Source organism: Armigeres subalbatus, chromosome 1, assembly GCF_024139115.2.
Source record: "Armigeres subalbatus isolate Guangzhou_Male chromosome 1, GZ_Asu_2, whole genome shotgun sequence".
In the NCBI taxonomy this organism is placed as follows: Eukaryota; Metazoa; Arthropoda; class Insecta; order Diptera; family Culicidae; genus Armigeres; species Armigeres subalbatus.
Genome location: NC_085139.1, coordinates 203881791 through 203895559, shown reverse-complemented (window position 1 = coordinate 203895559; position 13769 = coordinate 203881791). Strand labels below are relative to the sequence as shown.

The window sequence follows — 13769 nt, the reverse complement described above, 5'->3', positions numbered from 1 at the left end:
TTTCCAAAGGGAAATTCCTTCGGATTTCCAAAGGGAAATTCCTTCGGATTTCCAAAGGGAAATTCCTTCGGATTTCCAAAGGGAAATTCCTTCGGATTTCCTCGGGAAATTTCTTCGAATTTCCACGGAAATTCCTTCGATTTCAAAAGGAAATTCCTTCGATTTCAAAGGGAAATTCTTCGATTTCCAAAGGAAATTCCTTCGATTTCAAAGGAAATTCTTCGATTTCCAAAGGAAATTCCTTCGATTTCCAAAGGAAATTCCTTCGATTTCCAAAGGAAATTCCTTCGATTTCAAAGGAAACTTTCGATTTCAAAGGAAACTTTCGATTTCAAAGGGAAATTCCTTCGATTTCAAAGGAAATTCCTTCGGATTTCAAAGGAAATTCTTCGATTTCAAAGGAAATTCCTTCGATTTCCAAAGGAAATTCCTTCGGATTTCAAAGGAAATTCCTTCGATTTCAAAGGGAAATTCCTTCGATTTCAAAGGAAATTCCTTCGGATTTCGAAGGAAATTCCTTCGTATTTCCAAAGGAAATTCCTTTGATTTCAAAGGAAATTCCTTCGATTTCAAAGGAAATTCCTTCGATTTCCAAAGGAAATTCCTTCGATTTCAAGGAAATTCCTTCGGATTTCAAAGGAAATTCCTTCGATTTCAAAGGAAATTCCTTCGATTTCCAAAGGGAAATTCCTTCGGATTTCCAAAGGGAAATTCCTTCGGATTTCCAAAGGGAAATTCCTTCGGATTTCCAAAGGGAAATTCCTTCGGATTTCCAAAGGGAAATTCCTTCGGATTTCCAAAGGGAAATTCCTTCGGATTTACAAAGGGAAATTCCTTCGGATTTACAAAGGGAAATTCCTTCGGATTTCCAAAGGAAATTCTTCGATTTCAAGGAAATTCCTTCGAATTTCCTCAGGAAATTCCTTCGAGTTCCAGGAAATTCCTTCGAATTTCCTCGAAATTCCTTCGAATTTCCTTGGAAATTCCTTCGAATTTCTTGGAAATTCCTTCGAATTTCAATTCCTTGGGAAATTCCTTCGAATTTCATGAGAAATTCCTTCGAATTTCCTTGGGAAATGCCTTCGAATTTCCTTGGGAAATTCCTTCGAATTTCCACGGGAAATTCCTCCGAGTTTCCTCGGGAAATTCCTTCGATTTTCTTTGGGAAATTGCTTCGTGTTTTCTCGGGAAATTCCTTCGAGTTTCCTTGGGAAATTCCTTCGAGTTTCCTCGGGAAATTCCTTCGAAATTCCTCGGGAAATTTCTTCGAATTTCCTTGGGAAATTCCTTCGAATTTCCACGGGAAATTCCTTCGAATTTCCTCGGGAAATTTCTTCGAATTCCCTCGGGAAATTTCTTCGAATTTCCTTGGGAAGTTTCTTCGAATTTCCTCGGGAAATTTCTTTGAATTTCCTCGGGAAATTTCTTCAAATTTCCTCGGGAAATTTCTTCTAATTTCCACGGAAAATTCCTTTGAATTTCCACGGAAAATTCCTTCGAATTTCCTCGGGAAATTTCTTCGAATTTCCTTGGGAAATTCCTTCGAATTTCCATGGAAAATTTCTTCGAATTTCCTCGGAAAATTTCTTCGAATTCCCTCGGGAAATTTCTTCGAATTTCCTCGGGAAATTTCTTCAAATTTCCTCGGGAAATTTCTTTGAATTTCCACGGAAAATTCCTTCGAATTTCCTCGGGAAATTTCTTCCAATTTCTTCAAATTTCTTCGGGAAACTGATTCGAATTTCAAGAGAAAATTCTTTCGGAAAATTCTTTAGGACTTTCTCAGGACATTACAACGTCGGGAAATTATTTGAGATTTCTTCTCGAAATCTTCGGGTTTCTCGGGGAAATTTCTGTCGATATCCTCAATAAATTTCTTCAGTATTTTTTTTTAATGATTTCATCGGGAGATGACTTCGAATTTTCCCGGGAAATACCTTCAAATTGTATCGGAACATTTCTTCGAAATACTTCGCGAAATTCCTTTGCACTTTCTCGGAAAATCCTTTGGGTTTTCTTAGGGAAAGTCCTTCGGATTACGTCGGGAATTTAGTTAGAATTTCATCGGAAAACTCCTCCTAATCTTCTCGGGAAATTCCTTCGTAGTTTTACGTGAATTCTTTCATATTTCCACATGAAATTCTTTCATATTTTCACGGGAAATACTTGAAAAAAATCAGATGAATTGTAGGAGCAAAAAATCCACAACGATTCACGCCTCGTCCGACTAAAATTGTCGAACTGTCCATTTTTCAGAATTCTCGCAATGAACTATCCTGATAACTAGAGTAAAGATAAAGTTGTACTCCCAACATTGATGTCATAATCCACTAAAGCTCGAATGCAAATGGAAAAAAATGTTGATACTTCTCGAGCGTTAACCTTTATGTTTGCTCGATACTGACGATACAGCAACTACAAGAAACTGAATTCTAAATCGTTGCTGTAGAATAGCTTTATTGTTATATTGAAATACTCAATTCATTTCACAAAGCTAACCAAAATTTGTGTTTATTTTTTAACTTCAGATTAATGCACATTTTGCAAATTTCAGCCAACGTTTTTTTTTTATTGAAACGTTTTTCAGTTTTGCGACGCTTACAACGTAAAAGTTGAAAGCACATTGATGGAAGCCACCGTACGGCATCCAACTGATGCACAGAACCACCGGCATGGCAGAGTGGCGAAAATTAGATCCCATCACATCTAACCACACTAGCTAGGACATCACTCAACTTAACGAATGGTGATGATGATGATGATGATGATTCATCATTTGATCGATGACGACATTGACAGATTATAAAATGTTGGCACCAGAAGCCAAAAGTCATAAACATAATGGAAATGGGGTATGCGCGGATAAACGATGGCCGTTTCGACACAGCCGCTGGATGTTGTTTTCAACGGCTTGACGAAACTAACATTGTTATGCGAATTGATGGTCATATTTTGGTCGCGACGCTGTAATTGTATGACTGCAAGATTAATAATGGAACGAAGTTTCGATCGTAACAGATGTGTCACTTTCACATTTGAAAGGTCTAGAAAGGAAGGTTCACTACGAGTGGTCGCATTTTTAAGGCACAACGTTACCACTGAAATTTGGCCTGTATGCCTTTCAATTTAGAAAAAAAAAATATATTAACACTTTTGAATACATATAAGGCCTACTAACTCTTAATGTATAAATATGATAGTTTCATTAGTGGTGCTTTTAAAATACAATTTTAATCATATCACATGGATAATTTCCGCATTCATAAACTATTCAATTACAACAGCAATTGTCTGTATCAACAGAATACTAATTGACTTGATTAATCTACCTGTTAATGCTCCTCTTTATATTCACCAACAGTCCATGAAATAAGTATAGAATAGAATTCAAATTGCTTACCATACGTGTGCAGAATGATGACACGTCCAACATTTTGTCTGATATGGAGCTCTATCAGTGTTCAGTGTTCCGGTAAGATAAAAAACACCCTCAATTATTCACTGCACTTCCCAAAAAAGAATCACTTCGCTGTATCTAAGTACTCCCCACTAGATGCTATAGCACATGACTCCACCCGCTACCACTCCCGTTGATGCTCCCCCAATCTTCACTTCGATTTATGGGCACAAGAACTTCAATCGCTAGGAACGCAGGTCTCCGCCTAGCAACAAGTCGCTGCACACGTTAGCACCTCCAATAAACCAAGCCCGATCGCGGCGGCACGGTGGCGGCAATCCTATCCTCCACTAGAGGAATTCTTCACAGAAAAATCTTATCATTTTTGGAAACGCACCCACGAATCGTGACACCATAATCGAAAACTACGCGATGCTAAACTACGCGAATTCGACAGAAAGCGTGGACGTGTCTCGCCGTTGTCGTCGCCTCGCTAAGTTAGATATCGTACCAATGTGGTTGGGCATGAGGAAAAATTGAAACTGAAACAGCCCAACGCAACACCGAAACAAGAGAGCCGCGCGCAGGGACCAGACCAGGTGGTTGGTTGAGCATGAGCTATGAGCTGCTGCTGCTGCTGCTGCTGCTGTGTAGTAAGAGTTGGTATCGGGCGGCGTTCAACTGGCGGCGTTCGATTCCGCCGATTGAGGAGAAGAAAAAACACGGCGCAGACACACGGGCAGACTCAGCCAGGTGAGTGAGAGAGAAAATTCGAAATTCGCACGGCCGTGACTTGGTTGTTGCTCTGGGCTGCGTTGCGTTTGCGTACCGGACTGAACCGAATCTACTCTGCTGGCATGGCTGGCAGATGGTTTAATTTAAACGTTTGCTGAGCTTGTGGTAGATGAATCGGGTTGGAATAAGCATCGTAAAGTCCAAGCATGCTTAGTGTAATTTCTAAGACATTTTCGAATAAGTATTTTCGAAGAAATTTTGGCAGATACAATCCCATCTTTTCTCAGCGGTCTTTAACCTTCCGAGACGCGCATGATAGTGAATCACTCACGCAGTCGCGCTGCTGTTATGAAGGACAAGCGTGTTTTTAAGGTGTTGTACTTTTTACAAATGTGCTAGTCCTGAAGCGTTAATTAGGATAGCTCATGTGAACAATGAACAAGCTTTGCCTACATTGCGGGGTTTGATGTTAATAATATCAATCAACGAAGAATTGCGTTCCGGAGTTATGACCAAAATATTGTTTATGCCAAAGCTGTCTCAATCATTTGACCGGGTGGTAAACTAATTACGAAAATGCTTTGTTCATAACTTTTTTGTTCGATCATCTGTTTTACTTGCTAGCTATAATTCCATCTACCAATTTATTGTCATATCTATCTATCTCTATATATTCATTTATTTATCTTTTACACGGAATAGATAATATCATTAGCATTATTTTGGCATCCCTGCTCTGAAGCCAATACCAACATACGAATGGGCTCAGCTGATACAAACGAAACTCAAGTTGCAACGAGAAACTCGAAAAAAAGCGCCTCCGTCACAGGGGGGTAACTGTAAGTCGGGTCAATGGTGCTTTGGACACTTCATTTTCGAAAAAGCGAACACGTAAACACAACTAGGAAAGATCCTAACTGTACGCTACGCAAGTGTTGTCGTGGTAACCGACAAGCACGTGTAGGTTTGAACGACGCCTGAGCCTGAGAAATCAAAACAAACCTGTTCTGCTCCATTGCTACCAACATAAACAACATCGAGTTCTTTGGTTGATGGTTGGCTCGGAAGCGGGGAGACGAAGGTATAGAGTGGCGCCCCGGCAGCGTGCCGCAACTCACTTAAATGCCCGACCCAAAGCAGGGCAGCGTGCAGGGCGTCGTAGTGATTCATCGAGGGTATCGTTTATTTATAGATCCTTTCGTAGTAGAGCGGAGCTCGACGGAGGGTCAAGAAGTGCGATCGAATCGACACGTTTTTGCATCTCGTGGACGACAAAGCAGTTCTGATGGGTTTCAATGATGTTCTGAAACCGAATTCAAGATACCCGCATAGAACACATTGGGGAAAGTCGTAAAAGTCTTTTCATAAATTATACAGTTTTTATTGAAAATGGACAATGGCAAATGTTGCGATTATTGTCAAAAAGAACAGCTAAAATTAGGCTGTAGAGCCAAAAAAACTTTATTCAGAGTATGCATTTGATCGTCACCGTTGTAGTAAAATAAATATAAAAGAAAATAGAAACGCGTTTGTTTTGATGCCACACGCACGACCAATCAATCCAGTCCGCTCAGTTTGTACGACTTACTTCACAGTTCACGGCTGTCCGGTCGTTGATGACGTCTTCGTGATTTGGATACAACATACAACACGGACGGAAGACGAACACGATAGATAAGCGTGTTTTTGTTTCTCATAAACGTTTCTCCCATCTTCGTCCTGTTGCTCGGTGGAACCCACTTGAAACCGATATTTTTAAGTTGAGTATCGTAGTTCATTTCATATATTTAGCTTACATATGAATCAACAATTTGATGTCACAAAACACGGTTCGAGGCCATCCTGGAATGCGCTCCACGCTCGCCAAGTCGTTCTGTGCCTCTATGCTTCTTCAATCTTGAGAATGATATGCAACAGAATCCTGAGAAAGATTCCAAACGGGAATCATCCTGAGAAGGATTTCCAACGGAATCCTGAGAAAAATACCCAACATAATTTTGTCTACGGGAAACGCTTTGGAATTTTCATAAAAGACGCTTCGAAACTTCCTGGAGAAACACTTTGAAATTTCTTCGGAAACACTTCATCTCGGGAAACGCTTTGCAATTTCTTCGAAAGGTTCTTGTAAAATTCTTTGGGGAACACTTCGTTCTTTTCCATGAAACGCTTCGTAATTCTCTCGACAAATTAATCGGGAAACGCTTTGAAATTTCTTCGAGAAACTCTTTGCCATTTTTTTTTTTTTTTTTTTTTTTTTGTCTTTATTAAAGAGACTAAACTCTTTGCCATCTCCCCGGTAAAGGCTTTGAAATATCCTCGGAAAATGCTCCAAAATTTCCCCCGGAATTTCATAGGGAAACGTTTAAAAATTTCTGCGGGAAACATTTTGAAATTTTCTTGAGCAAAATTTTACCGGGAAATAATTTGGAATTTCCTCGGAAAAAGCTTCGAAATTTTCACCGAAAACTCTTCGAAAAGCTTATTTTTTTCAGGAAACGCTTCACAATTTCCTCGGGAAACCCTTCGAAATTTTCTGGTGAAACACTTCAAAATTTCCCAGGAAACGCCTCGGGATTTCATTGGAAACCTCTTCGGAATTTCATTGGAAACCTCTTCGGAATTTCCTCGGAAAATGCTTCGAAATTTCCTAAGGAGACGATTCAGAATTTCCTCGGTAAAAGCTTAAAAATTTCTCTGGGAAACGCTTCGGTATTTCCTCGGGAAACGTTTCAAAATTTACTTAAGAGTTTCCTCTGGAAATATAGAAATATTAGTCGACCCGGCAGACGTTGTCCTGCATAGTAGGCGGAAATGCGCGTTGTGAACTGCCCATGCGAAATATCCTTGTGAATCTTAATTTTAGTTTTCCACGAATTAATCAACCTTACACTTGACTTTCGCATGAGGAAATATCATATAAACCCGTCGGAAACTATAACGAATGTTTCTGCTGAAGAAATGAAAAACATCCATCCAGCCGTTTTCGAGTTATGCGGATACGAACACAGACCATTTCATTTTTATATATAAGAAGAAGATAGATAGATCATAGGCCGGCATAGAAATTATAGATCAGCTGCCTGACAGATTTTGATCAGCGGCGGCATACAACCAAAATCTGTCGGTGGAGAGGACGCACACCTCTACTGGTCAATAATGATTGAGCACGATTGAATTTACTTTATATATGCACGGTGCTTCATTTACCGTTATTATGAAAATAAATATACCATTCAATCTGCAGTCGCCATTCGATTCCTACTATAATTCTACGTTTCTGGACAAATTTTCAAAAAAATCGTTGGCTAGATTTTTGAGTTATGCCATTTTTAAGTTTTTTGATGAAAAATGCCTTGTAAATCAATTAAAAATCCATAGCACAACGTAATAAATTGCAAACGAGTTTTTTTTTAATGCAAAATCAATTAAATATCTATCTGCCTGTATATAATGGTCGTACACTCCATGTTATCCGGAGCAAAACCGACTGTACAAGAGTTCTAGGTCGCTCGTTCTAGGGCCGCCAGTCACAGATCCCCCGGCACGCCTACAACACACGCATTTTACGCGCATCTTCCAGGATTGCACACAGCCAGCGAGTGCATGGTCTACACACCCGTTTCAAATCACTCAGAGACTGAGTGAAATTGTATTGCCGTCTCTTTTTTTCTCACTGAAAAGTTACTCAATTTTCGTAAAAAGTGGAACTACTCAAAATTTGAGTAGTTCCACTTTTTACGAAAATTGAGTAACTTTTCCGTGGGAAAAAAAGAGACGGCAATACAATTTCACTCAGTCTCTGAGTGATTTGAAACGGGCGTGTACCCTGGAGCCAATGTCCTCTTCCAGGTTCTATGCTAAACATGACTTTTGCTGGTCTCTCTTTCGGCATACGTGCATTATGTCCACCCCACTGTAATATGCCGTATTTTAAAAGCCTGTCAATGTCTGCATTTTTGTACACTTGGCGCAATTGATTCAAGCATCTGAGCCATTCTTAATTTTCCACCGCACTGCCAAGTATTTTCCACTCAAATACTCCTAAAATTCGATGTTCTGCATCTTTTAACGACCATGCTTCATGGTCGTACATGGCTACTGGACGAATCAACGATGTATACATAGCTAGCTTTGTCCGTGTTTGTAGGCTGCGAGACTCTAGCTGGCTACGAAAATCATAGAAAGTTCTACTTGCAGCTGCAACACGTGACAGCTGCAACAGGTGAAAACCTCGCGGATAACGTCATTATCACATATAATGAGTGTTCCAAGATATATGAATTCGTCGACAACCTCAAATCGCATCCAACCCATTCAACCTCGGGACTAACACCGTTTGGGCTGCAACGGTCACTGCCAGCCACCAGGTACATAGTTTTGACAAAGTTCATGATCAGTCAGTCCTATTCTTCCACTCTTCCGTTTAAAAGATTCTTCCATTGCACTGCAATCTACACCAATGATGTCGATGTCATACGCAAAACCAAGGAGCATGTAAGACTTATTGATGATGGTTCCCTTTCTTTGCAGACAAGATCTTCGAATTGCACCTTCCAGAGCTACGCACAGTTGTTCCACTTTAGGGACAGGGGAGTAAATTTCATTAAGAAAAATCATTTGGTTTCAATCAAAATTTTATGAAAAGTTGTAATTAACATCATATTTTTACTATAATGTATCAACTGAAACTATAGTAGAGTGTATAATTACAAAACAAAATCATACTACCTCCACTATTGGTGCTACCACCACTAAAGGTGCGGTTACCCTATTGCTTCAAAAGAAAATGTTTATTTTTTTTTTATTTTGCACAATAAAAAACTTGTTTGTTTTTAAGTTATTACGTTGTGCTATGGATTTTTAATCGCTTTTTTGGGCGTTTTTCCTCGAAAAACTTAAAAATGGCGTAACTCAAAAATCCCACCAACGATTTTTTTGAAAATTTGTCCAGAAGCGTAGAATTATAGTAGGAATCGAATGGCGGCTGCCGATTGAATGGTATATTTATTTTTATAATAACGGTAAATGAAGCACCGTGATATGGGCACTTCCGCTCATTTATCAATTGTTTAAAAAATTACCTGTTTTTGACCACACCTGATGCAGCTCCACCCGCTACCACATCAACACGGGTCTTCCTTTCCTTAGAAATATAGAATTAACAATTTTACGAGTGATTTTATTTGTTGGTATTGTTGCTTAATGGTTGCATTTTGCACCACTCTCCACTACATATACCCACCCAAACAGCGTTTATAATTTTTTTTAAATTCTATCTAAAAACCTTGCAAAATCTGTATCTGGTCTGTTGAACTGGGCATATGCGCAATTGCTGGATTTTTATACAAATATTTTTTGAACCCTAACAATTTTCGCCTTTTTCACTATGTTCGCTCCAAAAACATTTTTTATGGAAGGTCCGGAGACCCATACTGTTATATACCCATTGACTCAGCTCGTTGAATTGAGATGATGTTTAGTATTTACACTCCTGGCCAAAAGTTTGGGTTCACACTTATGATAAAATGTTTTACACATATTTCTTTAGTCTTATGTCCGAGTTGTGACCTTCGCGGCTCATCCGAAAGATAATGAGTAGATCTTGACTTTAAGATGTTTATCACTATTTAAGTGATTTAAAAAGAAACCTTGATTTTTCCCAAACATTGCTCATTTTCGAGGAATTTAGGTTTAAAAATGTATGTTAATTTTGAACAAAAAGTGCAACTTTTTTCCAAAATTTTAAAGTATGTTAAAGAATGTGTTCCTGTCAAATATATCAAGTTGTCCTTTCTGGACAACGGTGGAAAGTACAGCGAGGACCTTAAGAAGTCCGTGCTGACCCTCTGTAACATGGTTGTAGATGCAAAGCAGGAGTGGAAGTCTTCCTTCCGAGGAGAAAGAGTTGGCAGTGAGCCTAGCGGTGGAGGCCAGGAAGGAAGTTGAGTTGAAGATTCGAGTCCTTATGGAAGACTGCAAAAAACGGCAGACGCATGGCTGTTACTGGAGCAACTCCAAAGCTCAGTAAGGTCAGTATGGCAACCGACCTGAAGGGAGCTAGCACCAAGCCGGTATTGCACGAGAAGAAGGCTACTAAGATCTGTCGGGAGAATGTTGAGCAGGTTGCCGGCCCTAAGGAACGACGGAAACTAGTTCGTCCTTCTACGAGGACTACCGAAGTTCGTCGGGAGGAAGGCCTGCCCTAGAGGGAAGTTATGAATCCCAAAAAGGCGAAGAACGAGCGAAAAGCGGTAGAGGAGGCAAGGAAAGGGCACACCTTCCAATGGTCATGGCAGGAAGGACAGAGGCGACGCAATTATCGTCAAGGCTGATGGTAAGAGCTATGCTGTTGTTGGAAAACATTCTCGACTCTCTAGGCATAGTTTATTCATTGTACCCCCGATCCATTCGATCATTTGAACACGTATACCGATAATTTACTTTGAGTGAAAAATACCACGGTTGTCAAAAGTGTCTGCTAACATCGGTAACATTTGTGGCATTTTGAAACATGATCGTGTGCTTACTCATTTGAATTAAATACACTATTGTCAGTTTTCACACGGACAATAAGTACATCCCGAAAACCGCGATTTTTTTGCGATTTCCGCTTGTACCCGCCACTTTTTGGAAAATCGTGTAAAAAACTTTGTAAAGAATTCCGTGTGAATACAACAATCCATGTAAAAAGCGACCCTCGTATTTACAAATTCATGATAATACTATTCTCACTTGTGTTAAGACGCGTCAGTGCAAGTTATTTGGACTTTTAAAGCAAATTATATCAAACATTTTTACCTTTTTCGATGCCAAAGAAGAAGCAGAAAGACAATATTTAAAAATATAGCACAGGAAAGCAACCAAAATAAATTTGAAACTTCTTCAAAAAAATCTAAAAGCAATTTAATTAAATATTCATAGCAGTTGCGAGGTCGGACTTTTCTCATACTGTATAATGAACATACAATTTTGATTTTTAATTTTATTATGTGTTATCACACTTGATACACAGTATGAGAAAAGTCCAACTCCGAATTGCTAACCGTTTTTAAACAAATTGATTTTTCGAAAAGTTTTTAAAATTTCATCGTATGCTTTCCGGTGATTTTTTTTTAATAGCATCTTTCTGCGTCTCCTTCATGTAACATCAAACAGGGTCCAAACATCAAACTGACCACTCTAGTCGACAAAATAAATTCCCGGGGTTTTCCCGGTAGGCTTTTCAAAGTTTTCCTGGAAATTTTTAAAAGTGCTTGAGAAGGTTTTGATTATGTAAAACAAACAAAGAGAATAGTTTCTTGGTATATAAAATGTACAACATTATATTTTATTATTAATTCAGTTATTTGATAAAAAGCATTGAATTCTAACATTCTAACAGACTCAAGACCCGCTGTAATTTTTTTTAAAGTTCTAACTGCTGTTTAGTCCGAAAGGTTTTGAGATATTGATTGCACTTTAGAAGCTATGTGGCAGGAAAATAATGAAAAGTGCACATATCGACGGTTTCGTGCAATACTGGCACAACTCAAAATACTTCATTTTTTACATTTTGATTGCAAAGCACAGAAAACAGTATGAAGTAACACTTGACAAAGACTCAGGTCGATATTCACAATGCATCAAAATTTGACGATTTTTCGAAAAAATTGTATACCTCGAATTTATTGATTTTTTAAGGCTTTTATATTGAAACACATAAAAGTAATCCTGATGTATCAAGACATGCAAAAATATCCATGGAATTCGAAATATTTACAAAAACATGAAAGATTTTTTTTATTGGGATTTTTTAACGTTGTTTCTGAACATTTTCATGTTTCGAGTTGTGGCTGTATTGCACGAAACCGTTACAGGGAAAAAATATTTAAAAGATTACAAAATGGTTCATGGATGAGCCTTTAAAAAAATTACTTTTAGCTTTTAAATAATATAGCTTTTAAATATTTGTATCGGCCTAAGAAAGTACCTGATTACTGATAAAATTGTATTACTAAAAATTTAATCAAATCTATATTTACTTAATCAAAGCATTGCATTGTTTCGGGGCTGATTTGCGATTCGATTCTGAAGAATGCAAACGTTTCCCCTAGAACTAATTCCCTTTTCTGATAGAGGAAAGCTTATTGTAGTGATGTATAGATGGTTGGATAATTGGATAAAAGAAATATGGCACTAATGTATATTTATAATTTGATTAAAAAATTGATTTTAAAAAACATAGATAGGGTGAAAGTTCCGATAGTCGTGGATGCTCCTATAGTTGCGGTAGTGTAATTTTTGGGGAATCTACAGATTACACATAGCAACCCACATTGTTGATCAATAAGTTGAACTGTCAGCATACAATATAAACGAAAACAGTCTAGCAATATCGTTGAAATCAGTAAATTATCCTCAAATACATTATTTTTTTCTGGCCTTTGTACCAATAGTTGCGGTAGTGTTCCTATAGTTGCGAGTCCCATACAAAAACAATGGAATTCGCAACTATAGGAACACGAGTTAAAAAATACCGCAACTATTGGAACATTGTACCAATAATTGGAGGATGGATTTTAAGCAGCAGTGATAGTTAACGTTGCGACCAGAATATATTTCGCTTAAAATAGTGTTTATGGACTTTTGAATACACCTTCAAGGTAAGTGAAATGCAGTATCGCTTAGATGTAAGTGATAAAACAGTGGTTGCACGTGCTTATTGCCTCCACTATTGGGTCTTTTACCCTACCTTTGGAAAAATAAATAATAGATGAAAATGATCAATCCCTCAATCATCAGTCTTTCAACTAATTTGGATGAGTAAAGTCCTGTTTTGAAGGATGATTCATGAACCTGAAGAAAAATATGAATGGAAGATTTGGATACCTCCGGTCACAACATTGGCGCAGTGTAGGTTAGTATCCAAAGTATTTAACAGACTGGCAGAAAACAGTGTGAGAATAAAAATATGTTGGGCCTAATGTTAAATGTAAAAGGAAAGACTCTGAAAATCGATGTACAACAGACAAAACTTATGATTTTGATTACGCTCTGATCGAGAGTTATGTGAATGGACTCCGAGAAGGAAGACGGAGATCCTGGTCAGATTTGATACAGAAAGTACAGATATAAAACACCGATTGAGAAGGCGGATGTTTTGAATTGAAGTGGATAGAAATCATGCATGTCTGCAAATGGGCTCTGATAGGGAAGGCAGAGTACCATGAGGAGAGATTCCGATAGGGAAGGCGGAATTTCTGATAAGACAAGTGAACATGATATGATAATAACAATTACCGTTTAACTTGCACAGCTTTGATCATAAAGCAGAGTTCTGTTTTGTTTAATTTCCAAATAATCAGTTTGACAACAAAAAGATCAGAAAGATACGATCACCAAACACTAATGGCATAAATTTATTCATTCAGCATATTTAGAGAGTGCTTTACCTTTACTAAAAGTATCAAGAAGAGTTTTCCAGATTTTCCTGAAAAGCATGGATGAAATGGTTTGCTTAAGCATAACGATGTACTCAACAAATATCACAAGGGTGCAAACTAGCGAAAATATTTTAGATTACGTTTCTTGTGTTTATGAGGAACAGTTAAATGAAGTTAATGAACACATTGCTTAACTGTTTTGGTAAAACAAAATT

At 38.2% G+C, this 13769-nt stretch overlaps 1 protein-coding gene across 5 annotated transcripts in view; it reads right to left on the bottom strand.

Moving 5' to 3' along the window:
- Window positions 1-13769, bottom strand: part of LOC134205688 (PH and SEC7 domain-containing protein) — a 338134-nt gene that overhangs the window by 65088 nt on the left and 259277 nt on the right. The window contains exon 1 of one of the 5 annotated variants that reach the window (XM_062681210.1): window positions 3401-3936. The exons of the other annotated variants lie outside the window; for them this stretch is intronic. Within the exon in view, the coding sequence (XP_062537194.1) occupies window positions 3401-3433 (33 nt within the window). The 5' untranslated portion in view covers window positions 3434-3936. Of the gene's footprint in view, window positions 1-3400; window positions 3937-13769 lie in introns of those variants that run through there. 5 annotated transcript variants of the gene reach the window in all.